We start from the raw sequence: 25,668 nt of genomic DNA, 5'->3' as shown, positions 1-25,668 counted from the left end.
GGAAACCAAGGTGTTATTCGAGGTACATTGACACCGATTGGAACTTATGTTATGTTTAAAGTATGTGTCCTTGTGTTTTCCAACATTTGAATTAAGTTCACACTGCAATTGGAATACAGGGTAAGAGAAAAATGATCATTCACCCCCCTTTTTGGGCTGAGATAGCGGGATCTCTACCCTCGGAGGGGGAAGGGGGGGGGGGGGGGGGGTTCTAAAGTTATGGAACACTCGACAAACCTTGTGTTTTAGGAATTTAACAATCTCCCCCTCAGGTTAAGAGTAAAGAGAGATACCCCATCTCACCCCAAAAGAGGTGTTAGATTCTATTACTCCAGTTGTTCTCATGTGATGGGCCTCCCATATGTTGTTCAGTGAGGAAGTCACCAGCTACTGCAAGGAGACTCCACATCAATATATAAAAATAAATATACATGTCATTATAGTCAGACTTGTTTTCGTGTATTCAGCTTTTGTAAGCCATTTAATGTTGAACAGGTGTGCGAGAAACCATGTTCATTGAGTAATACATTTTTCAGGGGCTGTAGGCATCCCAAAAAAACAAATTTGATACCAAAACAACCTTGATACTAGAGAATTTAATTAATTAAAGGTGATAGTTTAAATGTCATAGAACATTCCTTGATATCTGTTCTCTGAAGTTCCAACACTGAGTAAAATATACTTATTTTGGTGGTCTCAAATTTCTGTGGAAATCTGAAGATGGATTGCTGTTACCACAATGCTCACCATAGAAAACAATGTACAGAAATTGTAATTAGCCCAATCATAATTTTGTACTATACTTCCAGCATGAAAAAATATGTTTAAATAAGGTTACCACAAAAATGTTTAAGTTTATAGTATTAATGGTTTTGTAGAAAATATGATTTTTGGAAATGTGAACGGAATCTGTAAAAGTCAATTTTTACAATTGATGTACATGTATTGATTTTAGAATTTTTGATATACATATATTGATCTCTGTGAGCAGTACATAGTACTAGTGTTAGGACATTACATATTTAAATTCAATGATGAATGTGTGTAATTCGCCAATGCTGTGACTGTTTTGTTCCAGTAATTTTTTATCCACACGACATTATTAGCCCACTGTAGGCTATTCAAATCACCGGGTCCCTGCATCTGTTGTCTGTCGTCTGTCCATCCGTAAACAATCCTTGTTATCGCCATTTCCTGTAAATGTTCTGGGAGGGATATTCCTCAAAGGTCATGTGTAGGTTTCCCTGGGTCCCTAGTTGTGCTATTACTATTCAGATTTTTGATCAGAAAATAAAATGGCCGATAGGTGGCCATCTTGAATTTGAGAATGGAAGATTGTTATCACTATTTCTTGAAAAGTACTGGAGGAATATTCCTCAAACTTCATGTGTAGGTTCCACAAGGTCCCTTGTAGTGCCATTTGAATATGATTTTTGATAAGGAAAACAAAATGGCTGACAGATGGCCATCTTGGATTTTGAGAATGGAAGTTTGTTATCGCTATGTCTCGAAAAGTACTGAAAGGATATCCCTCAAACTTCATGTGTAGGTTCCCTTTTGTTCCTAGTTAGGCCAATCAAATTTTTGTTTTGATCAAAAAAAATCAAATGGACATCTTTTCAAGAATAGAAGTTTGTTATCATTATTTCTTGAAAAGTGCTAGAGGGGTATTCCTCAAACTTAGTGTGTAGGTTCCCCTTGGTCCCTAGTTGTGCCATTTGAATTTAGATTTTTGATCAGAAAAACAATCTGAAAATTTGTTTAGAAATTCCATATCTCATTTGAAATGTGCATTACATATATTTGTTAATGAAAAAAAACATTCTGTACTTAAAAAAACATTTTGATTTACTTGCTGGGATATCAAACACTCATAAAATGCAATTTTATCCATTTAAAAATTTGTGTTTTAAAAGGGTTTTTTTCAATTTATTTACAATCTGAATTTTGTAAAGAATCTCATCAGTTTGATTCCATATCACGCCTAAATGTTGTGACAATTTACCTATTTCATTTCTTTTTTTATGGATTTCGTGCTGTATTTATCCTTAAGTAAGCCTCCTCCCCTATTATAAAAGTTCAGAATTATTAAAGTTTGGGGAGGGTTTATTTATAAACTTATACTTTTAGGTTATTATTTTGAAACGGAGGATTATCAAAAAAGAAAAAGAAAAAAAACAGAAGGGGGCTTACTTGTGAACGGGGGTAAATTTGCGGATAAATGCGGTACTTCAATTACATTCCAGATTATTAATGCTTTCATTTTGAGTACAGTGTTTAGATGCAAGTTCTATAAACGTTTTTATGTCAATATGTCCATATCTGGTAATAAGCCCACTCATACATACCGCACAGTAGACTTATTTTTTAATCTAATTTCATATTCCGTAGTTGAAATACTGTGAAGAAAACAGGTAATGTTTTTGTTGATGACTGAAATTGTACAAATCAATTATAATTATCATGGAAGTTCTTGGAGGATAAACAGCTTCTCTATGCAGTCAAATTAGAAAATGAAGTAAGTTTTGTTTTCAAAGTTACATGTACAACAGGTTTGAACTTGGCTTGAACTTGATAGTTGTCTAAATAATGCATTTAACTCTGTTTGCATGAAGGTGTGGTACCTTATGAGTATCTAAAATACATGCCTTTAAAACTCTTGATATTAAAACGAATGTCCTGTGGACTTCTTCGTAAGCTGTACAATATTGAATGTCAACCAAGATTTGGTTGAAGAATTGAGTGGTATATTGAGACCGGAGGTATCCGAGATTTAATGATTTCTCTTTAAATGGTCATCAGATATAATACAATATGATACAAATATCCACAATGAATGCTTGCATAATGATAACTCAGTATGTTTGTGATAACTTTACAGTATGTTGGAATTATCAATAAAATATGCCTGTTTACTTTCTACACATTTTAATGATATTTTGTTGAGTGTTATTGTTTTATTTTTGTTTATTGTGCGTAAAAATAAATAGATATCTTATACATCAATAAATGTATTTGTTATATTTTAAGTTCACAGGTGATTGATGATTTCCTGTATTCATACACTAGGATAGGCACAATTACAGAATCCTCAGGTCCCTGTGCTCAGGCTTCAGACTAATAAATTATCAGGCTTCAGACTAATGAATTATCAGGTCCCTGTGCTCAGGCTTCAGACTAATAAATTATCATGTCCCTGTGCTCAGACTTCAGACTAATAAATTATCAGGTCCCTGTGATCAGGCTTCAGACTAATAAATTAACAGGTCCCTGTGCTCAGGCTTCAGACTAATAAATTATCAGGCTTTAGACTAATAAATTATCAGGCCCCTGTTATCAGGCTTCAGACTAATAAATTATCAGGCTTCAGACTAATAAATTATCAGGTCCCAGGGATCAGGCTTCAGACTAATAAATTATCAGGTCCCAGGGATCAGGCTTCAGACTAATAAATTATCAGGTCCCAGGGATCAGGCTTCAGACTAATAAATTATCAGGTCCCAGGGATCAGGCTTCAGACTAATAAATTATCAGGGATCAGGCTTCAGACTAATAAATTATCAGGTCCCAGGGATCAGGCTTCAGACTAATAAATTATCAGGTCCCAGGGATCAGGCTTCAGACTAATAAATTATCAGGGATCAGGCTTCAGACTAATACATTATCAGGTTCCTGTACTCATGCTTCATACTGTTAAAAATGTTTAGGTCCCTGTGCTCAAGCTTCAGACTGTAACAAGTGATCTGCAGGTCCCTGTGCTCAGGCTTCAGGCTATGACAAATTTTCATGTCCCTATGCTCGGGGTTCAGATTGAAAAAATCTCAAGCCCTTGTGCTCATGAAGGTTCAGACTGTAACAATTTTCTTAAATCCCTGTACTCAGAATTCAAAATGTAGCTACAAGTGCCTATGTTGCTATGAAAGTAATTTAAGGATGTATGTATATTTCTTGTAGCAAATCATGCTTTTCTTTGCATCTCAACTTACAAGATTTGTTGATATTCATCACCTTTGAACCTTTGCAATGTCCATCTGTAAACAAACTCACTGTTAGCTCAGCCATCAGGAAAACTTATGCCAACATCCATGTCTGGCTCAGTTTTTCCCTTCGACCAATGCAACTTATAATTAACAAAGAAATGTATGATCATTCAGTCTGGGGCATGCTGTTAATGTTATAAATGACCTTGATAAGGTCACAGGGGTCATGAATAAATGGATCAGACAACAGGCTAATCTTTTAATGGTCTGTCTAGATGAATGAATTGTTATATTGTTATAATTTTGATTACTTCTTCATAACCAAGAGGCCTAAATCTATCTTGAATCAGGTTCATGCTAAAATGATGAGCTACATTTTTGTTTTGTACATGTGTCAAGTTGACTTTCAAGGTCACGGGGGTCAAATGAGATATTTGAAATTTATATAATTGGTTTCATGTCGCTAAACAAGCAGGTTGTGATAATTGGCCAGTAACCGGCTGGGATAAAATATAGCCAAATTTTGTCCAAAATAATGACAACTTACTTTCAAGGTCACGCGATATTGGGTCAGTACCTATTGTGATTAAGGCCAACACACTTCCTTCAATTTGAATGGCATATACTGACTTCCAAGGTCACAAGGGTTAAATGTTTATTTTCTAAACAGTCTTTTCTCAGTAACCAATTCAAGAGGCACATGCTATGACAACGGGCCTACTTTCAACGTAACAGGGAGATTTTGTCTCCCGCCGGGAGGTATGGCATGTATGAACGTTACATGTGTCAAATGTACTAGCATTGTGAAATACTATTCTTAAATACTGAAATTCTAATTACAATTCCTGAAAGGAAAGAGCATGAATTCAATATTCTTGAACATTTTCTTCAGGTTGATAGAAGCGATATGACACAACCAATATGCCGTTTCACATTGGTCATTAGTCTGATGAAGGCGACAGTGTAGTCATCAAAACGTCACACTCTTAAATAGCATATTGGTTGTGTCAGATATGAATTTAAGTTCCACATATATGACTTAAATAAACCTGGAGGTTCACAAGAGCTAAATTTTCCAATTCTTTACTTCATGAGCTGCGAAACATGTGTGGAAAACACGATATACAAAAATGTGCTTTTAAAAATAGCTTCCCTGGCAATGTAGGAAGGTATAATTGTGAATAATTTCCTTCTACGTATATATAAAGGAAAATGGTGACGAATTCCCTTTTTTATACGCACACTATATATATATATATATGGAGACACATAAAATGGATAAGATTATTTACTTTAAGTGCTGCATTGTGCCCATTATAACATTGAAATCTCATCATTTCCCCGTCATTCCTGTATATTCATGCCTTCATATGGATATAAATTCATACCCGGTTTTAATGTTATGCCCCGATGTCCACTTATAACTTATTTCGCGGTGGCCGATCTAGTGGTTAAGGTGTCCCGACACTTTAACACTAGCCCTCCACCTCTGGGTTGCGAGTTCGAATCCTACGTGGGGCAGTTGCCAGGTACTGACCGTAGGCCGGTGGTTTTTCTCCAGGTACTCCGGCTTTCCTCCACCTCCAAAACCTGGCACGTCCTTAAATGACCCTGGCTGTTAATAGGACGTTAAAAAAAAAAAAAACAAACCAAACCACTTCTAACTGTCATTTCAAAGTTAATTGGGATAATTAAATGGGAGATTATTTATATATATTACAACTTGCTACCATCTATGATAATTTAAACTTGTTCTCAAGTCCATGTTGATTTGAATTGTATAAGCACCAGAACAAGTTCTTACTCTCGCGTCCTTTTCAATACCATATAAACTCGGCGACTTTCCCTCACAGAACTGCGCCACGTGATGTGTCGTAAAAAACGCATGAAACTAACTTCATTTTTTGTTGTTGTTGTTGTTGTTGTTGATGTGCTACGAAGGACATACAAATACTCATTTTTCCCCACAGACAATAACAGTTAATAGTTAGTCAAAAGACGTTTGAATGTGTTTACACAGTTGTGACATTGAATATGGGTGATGCTAACTTGTGACATTAAATATGGGTGATGTTAACTTGTTCCATCAAACTTTGACTTCCATTACAGGAACGCACCAGTCAATTGTAAATAATTTAGGGCCTTTTGATTTTGTGTAGTAGTTTCAAGGTAAGAAATGAATGCCAGATGCACAGGGACTTGAGAATTTATTTTAGTCTACATGTATTTTGACCTCCCCTAGTGTGTATAGCACATTTTCAGACGTTTTGGGTGGCTAGATTAAAATTCGGTAAAAATGACACCCCGGTGTTCATTAATTAGTCTATATACTATATATAATGATCACCGGGGTGTCATTTTTTCCGAATTTTAATCTAGTCCCCCAAAACGTCTGCAAATGTGCTATACACACTAGGGGAGGTCAAAATACATGTAGACTGTAACTAATTCTCAAGTCCCTGTGATACACACTAGGGGAGGTCCAAATACATGTAGACTGTAACTAATTCTCAAGTCCCTGTGATACACACTAGGGGAGGTCCAAATACATGTAGACTGTAACTAATTCTCAAGTCCCTGTGATACACACTAGGGGAGGTCCAAATACATGTAGACTGTAACTAATTCCATGTCCCTGTGGTCAGATGGACACTGCAACATTTTGAAGCGTTTTAGCCGGGTTATTGTATTGAGAAGGTTTAGTGATAAGACTCGTCCGACTCACTACTCTATAAAATCAATTGAATCTGAAAGAATGAAGAATTTGGTCGGACTCTACTAAGTTTAAACAGAGACATATATACAGTCTGTATATATGTCTCTGGTTTAAAGGAACCCCGCCATATTCTGATTCAGTTATTGCATGGGATGGGTAGATGGTATTTCTTGTCAAAAAAACAGGCCATAAATCGAACATGGTCGAACTGTAAGGCATTTCAAGCTGTAACTAAGTTTGATTGAAATCTCTCTGAATGGTTAATTTCGAGAAAACTGGCAATCAAATTTGGAAGCCCTTATGACATTTAATCAGGTCACCAGAAAAAAGGTCCAACATTTGTTGCATTGAAGAGAAGTGTGAAAGATGAACGAACCCAAGCCAATACAACCCCCGGGCATGTAATTAGTCAATAGTCCAACCCGTATTATACAATGTAATTAATTTGAGCTGCATTAAGACGCTTAACACCGATAAAGGAGTGAGTGTGGACTTCCTTTGTTGTTGTCAATTAGATGTACTTGTATTATTTCATGCATTTTTGTGACAAAGCACTGTGTACACTGTGTTTGAGTGAATTAAGGTTTTGACAGCTAGTTTTTACCTGTTTACATTCACAGTATGTTTGAATGAGTGTTTACCAAGCTCGAGTTACGTCATTCAGGATGTAGAATTTGAAGACGAGAAATCATATTCACTAAGGGAGCATTGTAAGACAAGAACATCATTCCATCAGATAAATAAAACACTTTATAAAAAATATGACCTTTCTTTTGTCGTTTCAAGTGTTGTTCAAAGGTATCCGTGTTATTTCAGTAAATATCTCCTCTTCTCTGATCAACTTTTTTTTCAACCTGTTTCTTACTAAAATCCCAAATGTTTAAGTTAAATGTTGCCTAGTTTGAAAATCATCATATTACTTTGCACGATCTTCGTTCGGACGAAGTGTAAGTTATGGCTAACAAAACAAACATGTATTCTGGTAAAATCTGTACGGAGCTACATTGTCAACAAAGGGGGCATTAGAATCGATTGCAATTAACAACATGATGTATTATATTTTATACTATACCATACGTATACATCACATAATTACCACTCTCGAACATTTTGAAATTCTAAGTTGTCTTTAAAGAAATAGAAATCCGAACGTGCTCCGACTGTATAAACTAAAACTATAAGGTTATATTGTTGTTATATCTATCAATCTATTTTATTTTTCCTCCTTTTTTTTTCATTTGAATCACTATCTTTGTTTCGTTTGAACTTCAGGCCTGTTTAGATAATATCAAGTCAGATTCATTTCTGCGACTTAAATATCCTACTAAACTGTCGGCGATTTACAGACACTAACATATGCATATGTTTAAAAAAAAAATGATCAACAGACATTCCAGTTTGCAATTGTGAATCAAATGAAAATACGCCATCTATATAGAAAAGAACACCTGTTTAAAACTCAATTAATACAAACTAAAAAAGCAAATCAAAATATCTTTTAACGACATTTTAATGACAAAGTTTTATTCAACATGTCGGCCATTAATGTTCGAAGTCTGGATTTTTAATGTAAACAATTCTCGTGACATGATAATTGCAGGATTTCTACTATGAAATAACGAAAGACAACATAGCGGATGAATAGTGTAATGGCATCATTTTACTCTAATTTTCTGCCAGGCTTGATTTTTTTAAAGTAAAATTTAACTCAATTGTCCTTATTTCGTTTTTTGGGTGGAAATGGCCTCATATTTAATAATCACGGGGACTGGGTATAAATATTCCCAATCTACGATCTCTATAGTAATTATATGGACCATATGGAATGTGAATTTGGGCCAAGCACCTGTGATAATAACTGGTATAAATCATAGTATCAAACTCCTCTATCTACTCCATTATAAACAACACGGTCACCGACACAAATACTACATTTTGCCGACTAGCCTGCCGCGTAGAGTACGGTAGCAAGAGTTTATTTTAATTTTGCATTTTGAGCAAATTACAAATGTAACATGACCTCGCACGTATATATATACCCGTCCCTCGCTTCCACTCCTATCCTCATATGTGACGTTTGTTGTAGAAATTGAAATTAAAGATAGAGTCCTGGGCTAAAAACCAGAGATAAAAACATATTTTTCTCAATAGTATGTTTCAGAATAAATCGTTCTTTTTGAAATATGTATATAAAAAAACTCTGGAAAACCTTGGACTGATCCGGGATGGACAAAAATATTGAAACAAATGTTTTACCCCTAATCACCAAGATGTACAGCACATATAAAAAATATTCGGAAATTATACTATTACACAATAAAATTTATATATACATTTGTATATATATATATAACGAATACAAGTGCATTGCAAAACTTGTCAAGTTTTGGTGTTGAACGTACTGTGGGCAGCTAGATAATGATATTTCACCTTACTACAATACCCTATTTCACCTGTATCACGTGATCTATTACACGTACGGCACCAGCCGTTTATACAACATTTTCCCGGCTTATACTAGCGAAACGCGGGAAAATTTAATAGTGTATGACGTATCCCTGTGCCTACTGTAATTAGTTGACTATTGAGGAATCACGTGATTCTCGTGAAAATGTATATAGCGCCCGTCACGTGCTCTTCAACTCCGAGCATAAATACTTTGAGTACAGCGTTAGGACATTAGACCACTGGAGAAGGTCAGAACAGTCCGCAGAACCGTCCGTAAAGAAGGTCAGAACAATCCGCAGAACCGTCCGTAAAGAAGGTCAGAACAGTCCAGAATTCTTTCGTACCCGAGGCACTGATAAATACTTTCAAGGTAAGACCATATATTATATTTTAATCGCATCATTTTTTTTAACTATATGAAATGTTCTTATAAAATAGCGCCGTTTTGCACATAATTTGGACTGCACAGGTTTCCAAAAACTGCACTGTGTAATAAGCAATATTCATATTATATTTGAATAAAAATCGATTAACTTCTAAATAAATTCGGTTGAAAAATGGTATGAAAACAAACTATCCTCTGGCCGAACAAGAATTCACATTCTTGGTCACAAAAAAAGGAAACTGGCGATTTTAAACCTTAAAAAATATAAAGTAATCTTGATGCATCTTTTTATTGCAAATTATTCTATAAATTCTTATTATTCTGTAAATACTTTATTCTATAAATTCTTTCGATACACCAGAAAACATTAATGTGGATACCTATGGCAAGCCGTTTTAACATTTAATCCCATTTCCTCTTAAGGTAAAATTACTCCAACAATGTTAGAGGTTTTACACGGCGAGATACTTTTGACAGGCGCAGTCGGCAAAATAATATCCGATAGAAAAAGAGCCGACCAGCGGCCTCTTATGTTATAGGAGTAAAGGTAAAATATGCTTCAAATTTATTTCACTTAAAAGTGAAATACTTTTTACCTTAAGGTTAAAAGACTTTTTTCGGCATAGCCGTCTAATTTTGTTCAATTCAATTAATATGTCGGAACAAATGCGATCTTTATAAGCACATGGTTGACAAGGTAATGTTACAATCGTATTTAACTAAATCTCTTCCAAAACAGCGAAGAGTTATGATAACCAAATTACGACTCGCATCACACAATTTAGCAATCGAATCCGGAAGATACAGGAATATTGATAGACGTTTTAGATATTGTTTAAACTGTAATGTTTTAGATGTTGAAGATGAATATCATTTTCTTCTTGTATGCCAGTGCTACGCTGATATCAGGAACAAATATATCAAAAAGTGTTTCTGGGATAAACCTTCAGTTTTGAAGGTTATTGAATTATTAAAATCAAACAATCTAAAGGAATTAAACTTGTTAGGTAAATTTATTATTGAAGCTTTCAAGCGTAGAATTGTTTAACTTAATCCGTCAGTGTGTATCTTATTTCACATAGACACGGCTCTCTGACCGATCAGTAATATTTAATGTTCTCCTTCCGGACAGACCACTATTTATGGAATCTTAACAATAAAAATGTATGGTTTAATTGTTTATGATTCTGTTATTACATGGTTCTACATCTTATGTTCTGATTATGTAGATGAATTACAGAAAATATTGAATGTAATTTTTGTACGGATATACATTGACTTAACTAATTTTTGCCATATTTTGTGTTCTTGTAAGTCATATTAGCATAGTTACTGCATGCCATATTCTGTATTATCGATGTTACTAATGAATTCTGTATATACTGATAGGCTGTATGGCCTAAAGTGAATAAAATTGAAAATTGAAAATTGAATTTTGTTTTGGCCCCGGATATGACGCGACAGGTGGCGTTTCTGTCAAGAAAAGTACGTGATTGGTCAATGTAGCGGTCAATGCAAAATGCAGATATACAGTTTAAAACGAAACAAAGTTAAAGGGACCTCACTGTAAACCAATATTTATTTTGTATTTTCTATCATATTATTGGGTATATCTTTTAAAAAAATAACCTTCTGAACAATAGCCATTCGAATTTGATGATGTATGTACATAAAAACATCAATTATCAATTATTAAAAGGTTATCACTCTGAATATGCAAATTTTGTGACATATATACGATAAATGCATGCGCACAACAAACTAAAATACATGGAAACAAAAATGGCTTCCATTGTGAATCGACTGCGGTTGGAAACGATAACAGCTTTGGCAATGAAGAGAATAAGAGGGAAATGGGTCAAACATAATCCTAGAATTAAACTTGGGAAGCAGTACAATGGATTGTAACAGTTCAAACATGAAAACAGCAGTAATATGGACGCCGCTCGTATTCTGCTTGATTGTTTGATAGTAGGTCATGACAATCTCGGTATTATTTACACAACTCTGTAATATTAACACAAACTCTGTAATAGTTCCACAAGCTCGGTAATATTTACACAGTCTGTACCAGTACATCGCTACTGTCACTATACTACATGAACAGTGTTTACACTTATTTACACATAAATATGTGTGCCGTAATATATACAGAACATGTTATTTAACATTTAACTCTTTCCGTACTCACGACGACTACAGACGTCACAAAAACGTGCTCTTGTATCCTTCATGACGACTACACACGTCACAATTAACATGCCTTCCATCCTTTGTGACGACTCAAATCGTCGTAAAACATCGCGAAAGATGTTGATATTACTTGCTGGTTTAGCATAGTCATACGAAGGAATTGACACGGAAATGATGTTTTTAAGAAATAAAAAGCAATGTAAATATTGTATTGATGGTATATTTTACGTACCAGAAGCATAATTCATTCGTTAAGATTGTCTATTTCAAAGAATTCCGCCGGTTCATGCAGAGCTGTTTACATAGCTACAAAATGGCGGCCTCAAATTTACTTTCGTTTTCTGCGAGATTGTTGAGGTGTTAAACACAATAAAACAATTAAAAACGATAATATATATATAATTGAGTAACATTTATCATCAAAATAAGTAAGAAATACGTAAAATATTTTTACACACCGAAAAAACGATGTTTTGGCTACGTGATTTCTTGCACATGTGTGACACATGTGCCGATTAACATGTCATTTCCCGCGATTCTGCCTGGTGATTTCGCCGTATTTTAAAGGAAAAATTGGGTAAAAGAGTTTCCGTACTCAGTACTTGTTCCATATGATAAACTTCATTTAATATTAAGCATTATACAACAGTAAAAGATCAGTAAAAGATCGTTTTATCGACGTCTGATGTGATAGCCATATGCTCCAATACACAAAGGACCTACCCAGCATTCACTTCCGGTAGCGACCGCGAAATTTGAATGAGTACGTAAAGAGTTAAACCACTGTATAATATCGTTATCCAACTAACCCAGACGGAATATAGATATCGCCTTGTAAACTATCGTCTGTTTGTGTTGCCACGATTTCAAAACAGTCACGTAATAATTTTAAAATAATTTCCGCGCTAAATTAAGAGGGGGATTCCCAACTAAATCGAGTGGTCAAGCTGGACATAGGGATTGACTGTGAACATTGGGACAGCACAGAAACATAACTGGAAAAGAACAAAACGCGTACATTCAGTGAAAATTGCAACGTTTATCGTGATGTCCCTTTTAAATTGAATGCAAGCTGAATAAGTGGATGCATCTATTCAAATGACACATTTGCAGTCCTATTATCACCAAAAATGATTCAAACTGATATAATTTTGTTATCCGTGCTGAAACTGCGTATTTATTAATTAAAATGTAGTTCATTAATTTATTTCACCAGTAGTTTTACATTATAACCACCAGCATTAAAACTATGCCGTTTATCTTTTTTAAAGATAATTCTTGTTTTGCATTATGTTTTATTTCACCTAAGTGAAAAAGAATTTCACTTAAGTGAAATAAATTTTATTCATCTTAAGGGAAAATCTTTTTCACTGAAGTGAAATAAAACATAATGCAAATGCTGCTGTTGAGTAAATCGGACACCCACTCTCATGAATCAGATATGGACTAGTCCATATATTGACCAAGCATTGGGTGTCTAATTTCTGACCAATTCAAGACCTTTTCTCTACTTCATTTGTTGTTAATAAAATCAATACTATTTCCCATATGATTTACTTTCACTTATGTTTTATTTCCATTAAATATATGTTTTATTTATTTCCATTATGGTAAGTGATAAGAACGTATCAAAGTTGAAGTTTACTCACGCTGTTTCTTAGTTGACAGGTCCAAGGGGAGGGTTCATTCCATTATACCATGGGGTGGATAGGAGGACAGAGTGACTTTATGGACATATGGTCGGTTTTATTTACCTTAAGATGAAAAGAATTTCACTTATGGGACAAGTGTTTTGCATTATGTCTGCACATAATTTTTTTCACTTAAGTGAAATTCTTTTCGTCTTAAGGGATATTAACATTTATTTGCATTATGTTTTATTTCACTTAAGTGAAATTCTTTTCACCTTAAGGTGAATAAATTATTTGCATTATGTTTTTTTCACTTAAGTGAAATTCTTTTTTCACTTAAGTGAAATTCTTATTTCTATTGAGCAATTGTATAAGTCATCTGTAGATTACCTGTGACCGGTTTACAGAGTCAATTAAAGACTTAATTCAATTGAGACATACCTTACTTACTATGACACTTCTTAAACATCAAAGGAAACCTAAACCAAATATTTCCTGTTTTGTAGGGTTCTATACAAGTTATTTCCAAAATTCTAAAATCAACATTTTTACTTGTGAAACTCTCCTCTACTTCACCTAGATTTGTCCCAAATCTAACAAAAATCAAATAAAGTTATGTGTTCTAAAGTATAGTTACTATATAAAAAAAATTAATATTTAAAATATTGTAGAATTTTGAAATTGAGAATTGAATTGATTGGTCAGATCAACCCAAATCCAATATGTGCAAATCAAATGAAGGATGACCAGTCCAACATAAAACAAGCACAGGCTAAATTATAATATGTTTCACAATAAACGTATTAAAAAGGAAAATAATTCCTAAAAACATGTCTATTATTTTCTTTACAGAAAAAAAAATTGCAAAAACAATTCGACTCCTTCTATATATATAATAATTTATAAGTAACAATTATTTAGAAAAACAAAAATATGTCTATAAGATATTTATATATATTCTATAGGTAGGTTTCACTGTCTCCTATATATTTATCTCTCAATATTCACATACTTGAGTTTTAAAGCTCCCACACTCCACATTCATTATTTTATCCAAAGACTTAACAGCAAGTCATTATACAATTTTACTATATAGCAAGCAAATTGTCAGGTATGAAGTATATGTACATTTCATTTTTTTTTTTCATGATTATAACTCATTGAAATACCTGATACAAGCTTATACACTGGCACATTTAACATATATTTACACAATAAAATGAATTTGAATATTCTATAAACTGAACAGCATATTAAATCATCACTTAATAAATCAATCAACGCAGACACAAATCACTTGTAAGTAGTTATCATGATCATAACTGTTTTTGAGATAATTTTCTCATAGTTCTTCCTCACTATATAATTTATACATTATAAACTCTGTAATTATAGAGTTATAAAATGTCAGCCATTTTCAATTAGTAGGCACTGAATTCACCATCTCTTAGGTACTTTGTCCACTATATGTTCGGATGGTTTGTCCACTATATGTTTGGATGGTTTGTCCACCATATCTTTGGATGCTTTGTCCACCATATCTTCGGATGGTTTGTCCACTATATCTTTGGATGCTTTGTCCACCATATCTTCGGATGCTTTGTCCACCATTTCTTCGGATGCTTTGTCCATCATATCTTTGGATGCTTTGTCCACCATATCTTCGGATGCTTTGTCCACCATTTCTTCGGATGCTTTGTCCACTATATCCATACAATTGCATATTTAGGATTAAAAACTGCTTAGAAATAACATTTCCTTACTTCCGAGTGTCACAAATGTACATGTAGAACTTCTTCATAGTTCCTGGAATGACAGTCATTATAGGTCTGCAATGCAATAACATCTTACGTTTCAATATACAGAATTTACAGTTCCAGTTAATATTGACCATTACATATATGTTTTTGCAAATATTCTCAAACAAACATGTGACATTATTAGGAAACTATGTCATATATAATGTATAACATTTTCCTGAATATTTCTTTTCTTTGAAAAATAGATGGGGGTTGGCGGGAGGGACCTATCATACATGTAGTTACATGGTATGTGACTGATCATTTTGTAGTTTTGTTGTTGTTGATTTTTTTTAAATGTGTAAATTCTTTAATGCATAGGTGCAATGTGAAATTTTTTTTTGCTTTATACCTAGTCTAACAAAAATTAACTGGTACCTTATAATTACCTACATTCTTAGAATAAGCTTTACCTATGCTTATATAACCAGATTAACTGAAATATTACAGAAATTTTATATAAGTAAAAAGAATGTCTGATAATGAGTCTTCATATTATGTTGTCTACTAGCAATTTAAAGCTGACAGTGCAAGTGAAAAAGCATCCAATTGAGATTAAAAAAAAATAATACATGTACAGATTTCCAAAAGTCGTTTCCGAGACATCCCCCAATTATGGTTGTGTCGTATCTAAGGACGGCAGACATTTTTGTTTTTTGTAATGCGTAGATACGAGCCGCTATAAAAGCGTGTGCGTTCATTGAGACAAGTATCAGTCTATCGATACACGCGCATAGCGACACATCTCTCCATTATACATAGTATACGTTCTCAATACAAACGCAAATGAGTTTTTGTTCACATTACGGAACTTGAATATGGAATTTGAAGAGGTAACTTTATATATATACATATATATTTTATTTTACAATAAAAGAAGAAACACAACATGTACCTAATGAAATTATAAACAGAGTAAATATGAGTAAATTCCTACCTGAGTCTTTCCAGTGGGATATGCAGCAAGAACAACTTTACAACTGTTACATCATTATATCCATAGTTTCCATCAAAATATTTTCCGTGTCTTCGTACAAATGTATTATTTGTGCACGTGCCATAACACAATTAAAACGTGATAAAACCGCACAACAGCCCTAGTTTAGTGTAGACAATAGGAAAACATCCGAGGAGTGCTAGTGTAGGATACGAGTAAAAATCGGAACTCCTCGGACTGTTTACTTGTTATGAAAATGGCTGCACCCATGAAAACATGTGAGAAGATTGGATAGAGTATTTGGGATAACTCCTAAGAAGTTCTTCCGATTGTTATGATACACTATGTGTTCTCTTGGGTTGGATATCCGTGAGTTGTGGTACTGCAATTTGAGTCTGGTCAAGTCTTTTCCAATTTTTCTGATGAAATATGACAATAACAGTTTTGGTACTCTATCGATGGGAACGAAAGGAGATTCTTGTCTTGTGTCGTTGCAATATATTTTGGCTTTTATAGGTCCCGGAGACAGACGTATCGCTGTAACTCTGCTGCATTTAAAGCAGTCAGGCTTATTGAAGTGTTTCATGATATTGGGACATCTTAAACCTCTTTTGTGTGAATTCTGCTTGTTGACAAGATTGATGCTGTTTACTCTTTGCTGAAAGAATTGGTTTTGTCTTAAAGGTCGCTTTCGAGCTTTTCCAGTCATATTCTTGTTTTCATGGAAGTGGATTCTCATTTCAGCAGGCGCTAACTCTGATATTAGCCAAGCACTTGGTATCATCTGTCTTTATAAAGAATTCTATACCATAGCTTGTCACCTGATCTTTTTGAACAAAGTATTTTCTCAATTTGGTCGGCTGGAAGTGGCTTTGGTGCGACATTCTTTACAGAGTAGTCTGGTATAGACTGTTTCTTCTTCTTAGCAATTTGGCTGGGGTTATCCATAGTTGCTGATGGAGGAATTGCCTGAGTATCATCCTGTGATGAATGCTGCTGTGTTTGTACATTGTTGTCGACATCAGGCTGTGATGGCGCTGTATCAGGAGCTTGGTTCCTATTGTCATGTTGGATTTCTGGTTCATCCAATTCTTCTGCATTCAATTCTGCTTCATCTGTGTCGTCCACATAATCTTGTGGAGGGTTCGTTGGGCGTCACACAGGATCAAAATATGGCTTTAGCCTGTTTGCATTTACCCGAGATCTGACTTGTTTGTTATTTGAACAACGCCCGAGTTTGAATGTGTTGTTTGGGTAGCTGCTCTCAATGTTGTACGGTCCTATCCACTTTTTGTGTAGTTTAGGAGCATGTCCTTTTGGTACTTGGGTACAGTAAAGCCAAACTCTGTCACCTACTCTAAACTTTGTTTTTTTCCGCCCTCTTGTCATGTTGTCTTTTATAGTGATGCTGAGCAATTTTCATGTTTTCTTTTGCTAATTCTCTTGATTTCTCTAAATTTTTCAAATGCTGGGTGAGCTGATGACGAAAGTCTACTGGTAAAGATTGTTTTGGTATTAATGTTGCGTCTATCGGCATTCTCATGTCTTTTCCAAATAAGGGGTAGAATGGTGAATGCTGTGTGTGAAAGGATGAATAGCGTGATTCTGCAAGGACTTCGAACTTACTGCACCGGGCAACAGACTGACTGGATAGATGTACTCCCAGCTGTAATGATGGCATACCGCATGACCCTGCTACACAATCAACATTTTTACTTGTGAAACATGCAACATCTTGCTAATTTTCTAGTCGATTGTCCAAATCAGGGCTCACAGGATTAGGAAGGGGCTGTTTTGTCACATTTCGGGAAGAAAATTGATGAATTGAGACTTTTTCAGGAGTAAAGGGCAAATTTTTGGAATTTGGCTTAAATATGAAATAATTTCTATTGGAAATCAGGGGTCCATTAAAGGCTCAAAAAAGCATCCAGAAAAAGCTTTGCAAATAGTGGAGCTATGATTATGAATAGTGATTTATATAAAATATCAACCTGGTCGAAACAATGGTTAGTGGAATTTAATCCAAAAAAAGACAGAAAGTATGATAATTAGTAGGAAATATACTGATCTGAATCATCCTGTTCTACAAATGAATTATGAAAACAGATGTATCATTTTACAAACACCGTGGTGCAATGTTCTCAGAAAATGGTTATTGCTTAGATCATGTTAATTATATCACAAGTAAAGCTAGCAAATCAGATAATTAAATCACTCGAATTCAAATTAGGTAGATGTTCTTTACAAAATGTATATTTTATTTATTGGCCCTATACTAGAGTATGCTGATATTGTTTGGGACTATATCTCATACAAATATGTACAAAAGCTTGAAGGTGTAGATTTAGAAGCTGCCAGAATAGTTACTGGTGCTAAGGTAAATATTAACTAATATTGAAAATCTGTACAGTGAGGTAGGTTGGCCTAAATTGATTGATAGAAGACAAAAAAAACCACAAAATAATCCAATTTCATAAAATACATTATCAATAAACCAATAAAAATGTTATATAGGAAACTAGTAAGATGTTACGTTATATAAGGCCCGTTATAATAAATTATCAAGATGTTACTTGTTATATAAGACCCTTTAAAGCAAAAATTATGTCGTGAGCATTGAATAAATAATATATATGTAACCCAGGTGTTATATACATATTCATATATATATAACATAGTATACGTATTGTACGTTGTATACCTGTCCAGGTATACATAAGTATTCATTGTGTATGTGTGCGTCAAGTCCCTGTGTACGTGACATGTTGTTTATATTATCCTGTCAAAGTACCTGTCTTGTGGAATGTAAGGTATGTGTACAAAGTAGCCGGACCAGTCCGACGTGACATGGACATCAGCATGAACGCAACTCAGCAATTAACACCTGCACTTGCTTTGCACGCTCGTTGCGTTCCCACACCTGTTTACGTAACTTCCTTTCTGGCTTTCTATCTCTCTACCTATAGCTATCATTCTATTGCTGGACGTCGGCGCAAGCGGTCCAGCAGCGCAAAGCACTAGCTAGCATCGGTCATCGAGAGATGACCGAGTTGAATTGTCGCCATATAGAAGCCTGGTAAGTTGACATTGTAGTAATGGTGAATGGTGTGTGGAACTCGCGTTCGAGACTGGGTGAGTGTGTTCGATTTGGAAGACTTTGTGAGTAAATGTTTGTCTTGTCTTTGTAGGTTTTATGATCTGATATTAAACCATCAAACGAACTACTTCTGTCTCTGGTAATATTTCCACACCCCGGTGACATATATAATAAATACGACCCCAGGGTCCATTTTTACAACGGGGTTGTGTTTATCTCTTAATGCCCAACAATGCTATATATGGTTATAGGGTGGGGATCTCCATGGTTTCAAAGATATGACCATGAAACTAAGTCCCTAGAGATGATTTAGCCACGATTTGTAAAAAAACATTATTTTTGACTTCTGCAAAACTGCTGAACCAAATTCGATGAAATATGGCAGGAAGCTTCCATGGGTAAAAGGCGAACCAAATTGTGAATTATATTGTCCCAACTCACCATGCCAGGGGCCTGAGGTGTGGGACTAAAAAGGGTTGTCAAATTGTGAATTATATTGTCCCAACTCCCCATGCCAGGGGCCTGAGGTGTGGGACTAAAAAGGGTTGTCAAATTGTGAATTATATTGTCCCAACTCACCATGCCAGGGGCCTGAGGTGTGGGACTAAAAAGGGTTGTCAAATTGTGAATTATATTGTCCCAACTCACCATGCCAGGGGCCTGAGGTGTGGGACTAAAAAGGGTTGTCAAATTGTGAATTATATTGTCCCAACTCACCATGCCAGGGGCCTGAGGTGTGGGACTAAAAAGGGTTGTCAAATTGATTAAGATTTCAAAAATCTTCTCAGATCTGATAGAATCAAATATTCCTCAGATGGAAAGGTCTTGAGATGCTTCACTAAAACTCTGAATTTCATGACCCTTGGGGTCTAAAGTTGTCCTTTGGTATGGAAAGGTGTAAACTATAGTTTATATAGGGAAATCTTATTTTTGACTATCATTTATTTAATTTCTACCAGAATATATTGTAGCATGCATGGTTAACATATATCGGCATTGGATGAGAGTTTGATGGTATGCACATGTTGGCCCTGGCTGACCCCCAGGGGCTTTTCTTAGATAGGAGGGTCTCGGAGTGTTTTAACAAAATTGTTAATTTCGTGACCCTGGGGTCTCAAGTTAAGATAAATATTCAATTCTTTTATTACCTTAGGCCTTTCGGTTTTTCACAAACATATATATACATATACATGATACATTCACACAAAATCTCACACTCTACAGTGTACATGTTACATAATACTAAAGCGGTACACATTTTCCACCTAGAGTAATGATGTGAAATTTCATACATATAATCCTTAGATAATACTTTGAATTAATATGTAGTTATATGTACTAAGGTATATCGAAATTGAACGGTTAATCCTTACACCTGTACAGGTATCAAAATAATGGAACAGGCGGACGAACGGACAGATTGAACATAAACACATAAAAATATCGGACAGAGAGCAGCACTTTGAAAAATACATTGCAGTAATAATATAGTTACACAATTCTACGTTTATAGGCTTCTGAAATAAATCTTCCTAACAAATTCAATTCTTTCTGACTTCTTGAGTTTAATAATTCGATAACTTTGAGAACTGATATGGCTTATGCCAAAAATATTTCTTTATATATTTCTTCCTAATATCAGTATAACAATGACAGACAAGTAGAAAATGATATTCATCTTCAACATCTAATGAATTACAATATGGACAATATCTGTAACACCTTTCTATATTCCTGTATCTTCCGGATTCTACAGCTAAATTATGGGCAGATAGACGAAATTTAGTAATCATAATTCTTCATAGTTTTGGTAATGATTTAGTCAGATAGAATTGTAAGGCCACCTTATCAACCATATGCCTATAGAGTTCACATTTACTCGAAGTTTGTATTAAATTAAATAAATTTTGATTGGCCTGATCTTCAATTCTCTGTTTGATTAGAGGCAAAATATAAATGTCGGTGGGTGTCTGTCTCGCCCAGACATAACCAAAACCTAGCTCAAATAATTTTTGTTTTAGAAAAACTAACCAATTTTGATTAGGATGTTCCTTCTCCGTTTCCCTGTTAAGAAAGTCATACGCCTCAGTTAAGATACAATTATCCGAATTTAATAATTTAAACCAATATTTCAACATCCTAAACAATTAGCAAGCGGTTGGCGACCAAGTTCAACGTATACCATAGCGTTACATGTAGATTTCTTTACACCAAGTAAATTTTTGCAAAATTCCAAATCTTTAATAATTCCCCATATTTCACAGGCATAAAAAAGAATACTTCCGACATATGTATCAAAAAGGTGCAACATAGTTTTGATATTCAAATTCATATTATTACATTTGGAGCGAAGAGCAAAAAGAACTTTTCGTCCTTGTTCAGCCACATGTTTAGACATAAAACTAAATTTATTGTTGAATCGGAAGAGGGCACCTAAATAACAAAACTGATCAACTACTGAAAGCAATTCCCCATTGAAAGTCCAAGTTTCGTTCACTTTAACTATGCTGCCATTACGAAAAATAACAATCTTAGTTTTTTCTGTATTTACTAGTAACTTCCATTTGTCTGCATAGGTATTTAAACGTTTGCCCTGGGGAGGGGGTAAACTTTATTTTTGTTTCCATCACATTTTTGACTTTTATTTGTTGGATTTCTTTTGGAGTTATTTCTGTGAATTAGCAGTTTTGGAAGGTAGTTTGATGTTGGCCTGACCGCCAGGGGCTGATGGTTCAAAAAGGGTCAAATTGACAGAAATATTTCAAAACTCTGGCGACCGTTAAGACCCATGGGCCTCTTGTTTCGTTATACGTGAAAATTAGTCCAAATCTGAGTACATTGTATTCATGTTTTTATTGTATATTTATTAGCCACATACCTTTCAAGGTCATAGAGGTGAGATATGTGTTGAAAATTAGTTTTAAAACAAAACATCATTTGATCTCTGTGTTAAATGTTTAAAATTCAGGCTTTCAACGGTTTGTTTTTTATATGATTAGTAAGTATTATTTATATTCATTGATTGACAGGAATACTGTTCGGTTCTGAAGCAAGTTTGGCAATATCAATATTTTATTTAAACATGCATTTCATGATCTATTGTATTATTCTAGATGGTAAAACCCAGTTACTGGGTAGAGGAATGATTAACAGATTATACTTCTTTGCTTACAAGTTCTGTAACTCATGTTTACTGATACTGACAATCATGTGTTTTGGAATTGGGCTAAAATTAAATCTGATTTGTATCTGATCATGAATCTAAATCCTGTATGTATTTGTTCTTTTAGTGATGTATAGGGAAGTTCTCCTGGTGATCGGAGTCTGTTCCTTAACATGTGTACATTCCTACCAAGAAAATATTGCAAAGTCAATAGAGGAACTCATAAAATATGTCCACGATGAAGCTGACAAGACCTACCAGGAGAATCGCCAGTTCAGAATCTACTATGTTGATGGTAAGCATGTTGAACTTGTATACTCATTTGGCAGTTAACCCATGCCCAGTTATAAGCCCACCCCATAGCTATTGGCCTGTTGAGTAAAATAACCAACAAATGCTATTTTACAATCCTGTGATAGTCGCAGATTCCAATTATTTGTGCAAGTTAATATGTTGCCCAAAAAAGATTATGAATACAATATGCATTTATTGTATACTTATTAGCCACACTTTCCATTGTGACACCTACTTTCAAGGTCATAGAGGTGATATGTTTTGAAATTTTTTTTAAAAACAACATCATCTGAGTAATAAGCCCACACCTGGTAATAAGCCCATGTCTGGTAATAAGCCCACACCTGGCAATAAGCCCACACCTGGTAATAAGCCCACATCTGATAATAAGTCCACATCTGGTAATAAGCCCACATCTGGTAATAAGCCCATGTCTGGTAATAAGCCCACATCTTGTATTAAGCCCATGTCTGGTAATAAGCCCACGTCTGGTAATAAGCCCACGCCTGGTAACAAGCCCATGTCTGGTAATAAGCCCATGTCTGGTAATAAGCCCATGCCTGGTAGTAAGCCCATGCCTGGTTATAATTCCATGTCTGGTAATAAGCCCATACCTGGTAATAATTCCATGCCTGGTAATAAACCCACATCTGGTAATAAACCCACACCTGGTAATAAGCCCATGTCTGGTAATAAGCCCATGTCTGGTAATAAGCCCACACCTGGTAATAAGCCCACATCTGATAATAAGTCCACATCTGGTAATAAGCCCACATCTGGTAATAAGCCCACGTCTGGTAATAAGCCCACGTCTGGTAATAAGCCCACACCTGGTAATAAGTCCACGCCTGGTAATAAGCCCATGTCTGGTATAAGCCCACACTTGGTAATATGCCCGTGTCTGGTATAAGCCCACACCTGGTAATAAGCCCATGCCTGGTAATAATTCCATGTCTGGTAATAAGCCCATACCTGGTAATAATTCCATGCCTGGTAATAAGCCCACATCTGGGAAGAAGTCCATGCCTGATAATAAGCTCATGTTTGGCAATATTAGCCCAAGGCTGGTAATAAGCCCACTCCTGGTAATAAGCCCACTCCTGGTAATAAGCCCACACCTGGTAATAACCCCACTCCTGGTAATAACCCCATGTCTGGTAAAGCCCAAGTCTGTCAATAAGCCCACACCTGGTAATAAGCCCAAGCTTGTTAATAAGCCCACATCTGGTAATAAGCCCAAGCCTGGTAATAAGCTCACATCTGGTAATAAGCCCACATCTGGTAATAAGCCCAAGTCTGGTAATAAGCCCAAGTCTGGTAATAAGCCCAAGCCTGGTAATAAGCCCAAGCCTGGTAATAAGCCCAAGCCTGGTAATAAGCCCAAGCCTGGTAATAAGCCCAAGCCTGGTAATAAGCCCAAGCATTTATTTTATTATCATGGTAGAAAGTACAGAATAGAGCTTCATTAATATATTCTCAAAATTACTTATTACCCCGGTAAATATAGCATTTTACATAAACCAAACCTCCTATGACTGAAGGTGAACTAAAACTTGCAAATCTCCTCTGTATCATTCCAATTATGATATGTGTAAATAAATACACGTACGGTGTATATATAGATATAGATATGGAATGCTTCACAAACTTGCGTACAGTTAAATTTATGGAATCTTATAACACCCCCAAAAATGTTCTCTCCACATAAGTGTGTGATTTGTACGATTACATTGCTCAACTGTGTGGTTCAGTATGATTGGATGGTCAACATTGGAAAAGGACAATGAATAGGGAATGTGTCATCCCATCGAATGGAGTGTAATCTTTGTGATCAGGTTTGAAGTTGAAAATGAAGCTTAAAGTTTTCTTTTCCCGTATCGAATAATTCAGCTATGTGGTGGTTATCCTTTATCACATTGTTTACAATAATTATACCAGGAGTATATCTTCTCATATAAAGATTTATTAACATCAAATGATTCCTGAACAAAAGTTTTTTGTTTTGAAGTACCATACATGCTTGAGTACAGTTTCAATACGATACATTCCTAATCCAGGCCTTGATTAGCAGCTCTAATTTTGGTTTTCAGTAATTCTTTGTGTGTTTCATCAATTAAGTTGAAATATCCCATACCGAAATAAAGCACACTAAAGTATACTTTTATGCTACTTTAAGTATACACTTTTTCCTACTTTTTAGAAAAAGTACCAAAAAAGTATACTTTTTTTGTACTTTTCTGGACTTAGAAATTTTTCAGAGTACTTTTTCTGTACTAAATTTGGACTCTGAAATTTCTCAGAGTACTTTTTTTGTACTTTTCTGGACTTAGAAACTTTTCAGGGTACTTTTTCTGTACTTTATTTGGACTCTGAAATTGTTCAGAGTACTTTTTTTGTACTTATCCTGGACTTAGAAATTTTTCAGGGTACTTTTTCTGTACTTTATTTGGACTCTGAAATTTTTCAGAGTACTTTTTTTGTGCTAAAATCTGACTTAGAATTTTTTTGAAAGATTGTGAAAATATGGATGTACTTTTTTCCTACTTTTTTGGGACTTAGAATTTTTCAGCTAATGCCATTGTGCTTTTTTTGTACTTATTATGGACTTAGAATATTTTCAGACATTGCGAGGGGTTATAGCATATTAATATTTTCAAAATTAAATCTGACTTTTTCAGTCGACTACAAATCTAAGACTAAAAAAATAATACCCAGGATTAACCACAACAAATATCTATCAAATAAGATACAGAAAATTATCATTTGGTAATATCAAATGTTTTTGATCTCGTTTTTTGTTGTTTTTTTTTTTTTTGTCTTTTTTATGTTCTAAAAAATACTTTTCATACTTTGATCAGTACCACAGAAATTTATCTAAAAATAATTAAAATTCAACAATTATTATCATAAGTATTTCACTTCAATGTACTTTGTTAGTAAGGTTCACACATTTTAACGGTGATTTCTTTGTCACTTTTCGTTTGTATTTCCATATGCATCTCAGAAGTAATAAACTTCACATTGA

General features: G+C 34.7%; 1 protein-coding gene across 1 annotated transcript in view; it reads left to right on the top strand.

Moving 5' to 3' along the window:
* The first annotated feature begins 8,711 nt into the window (after window positions 1-8,711).
* LOC117343365 (myeloperoxidase-like) overlaps window positions 8,712-25,668 on the top strand; it is a 37,771-nt gene continuing 20,814 nt past the window's right edge. The window contains exons 1-3 of the mRNA XM_033905707.1: window positions 8,712-8,723; window positions 9,274-9,514; window positions 22,477-22,644. Coding sequence (XP_033761598.1) covers window positions 8,712-8,723; window positions 9,274-9,514; window positions 22,477-22,644 — 421 coding nt within the window. The remainder of the gene's footprint in view (window positions 8,724-9,273; window positions 9,515-22,476; window positions 22,645-25,668) is intronic.

The sequence above is a fragment of the Pecten maximus genome, chromosome 15 (assembly GCF_902652985.1).
Source record: "Pecten maximus chromosome 15, xPecMax1.1, whole genome shotgun sequence".
NCBI classification, from domain to species: Eukaryota; Metazoa; Mollusca; class Bivalvia; order Pectinida; family Pectinidae; genus Pecten; species Pecten maximus.
Note: the sequence above shows the minus strand (reverse complement) of the source record. Positions and strands in the feature narration are given on the sequence as shown.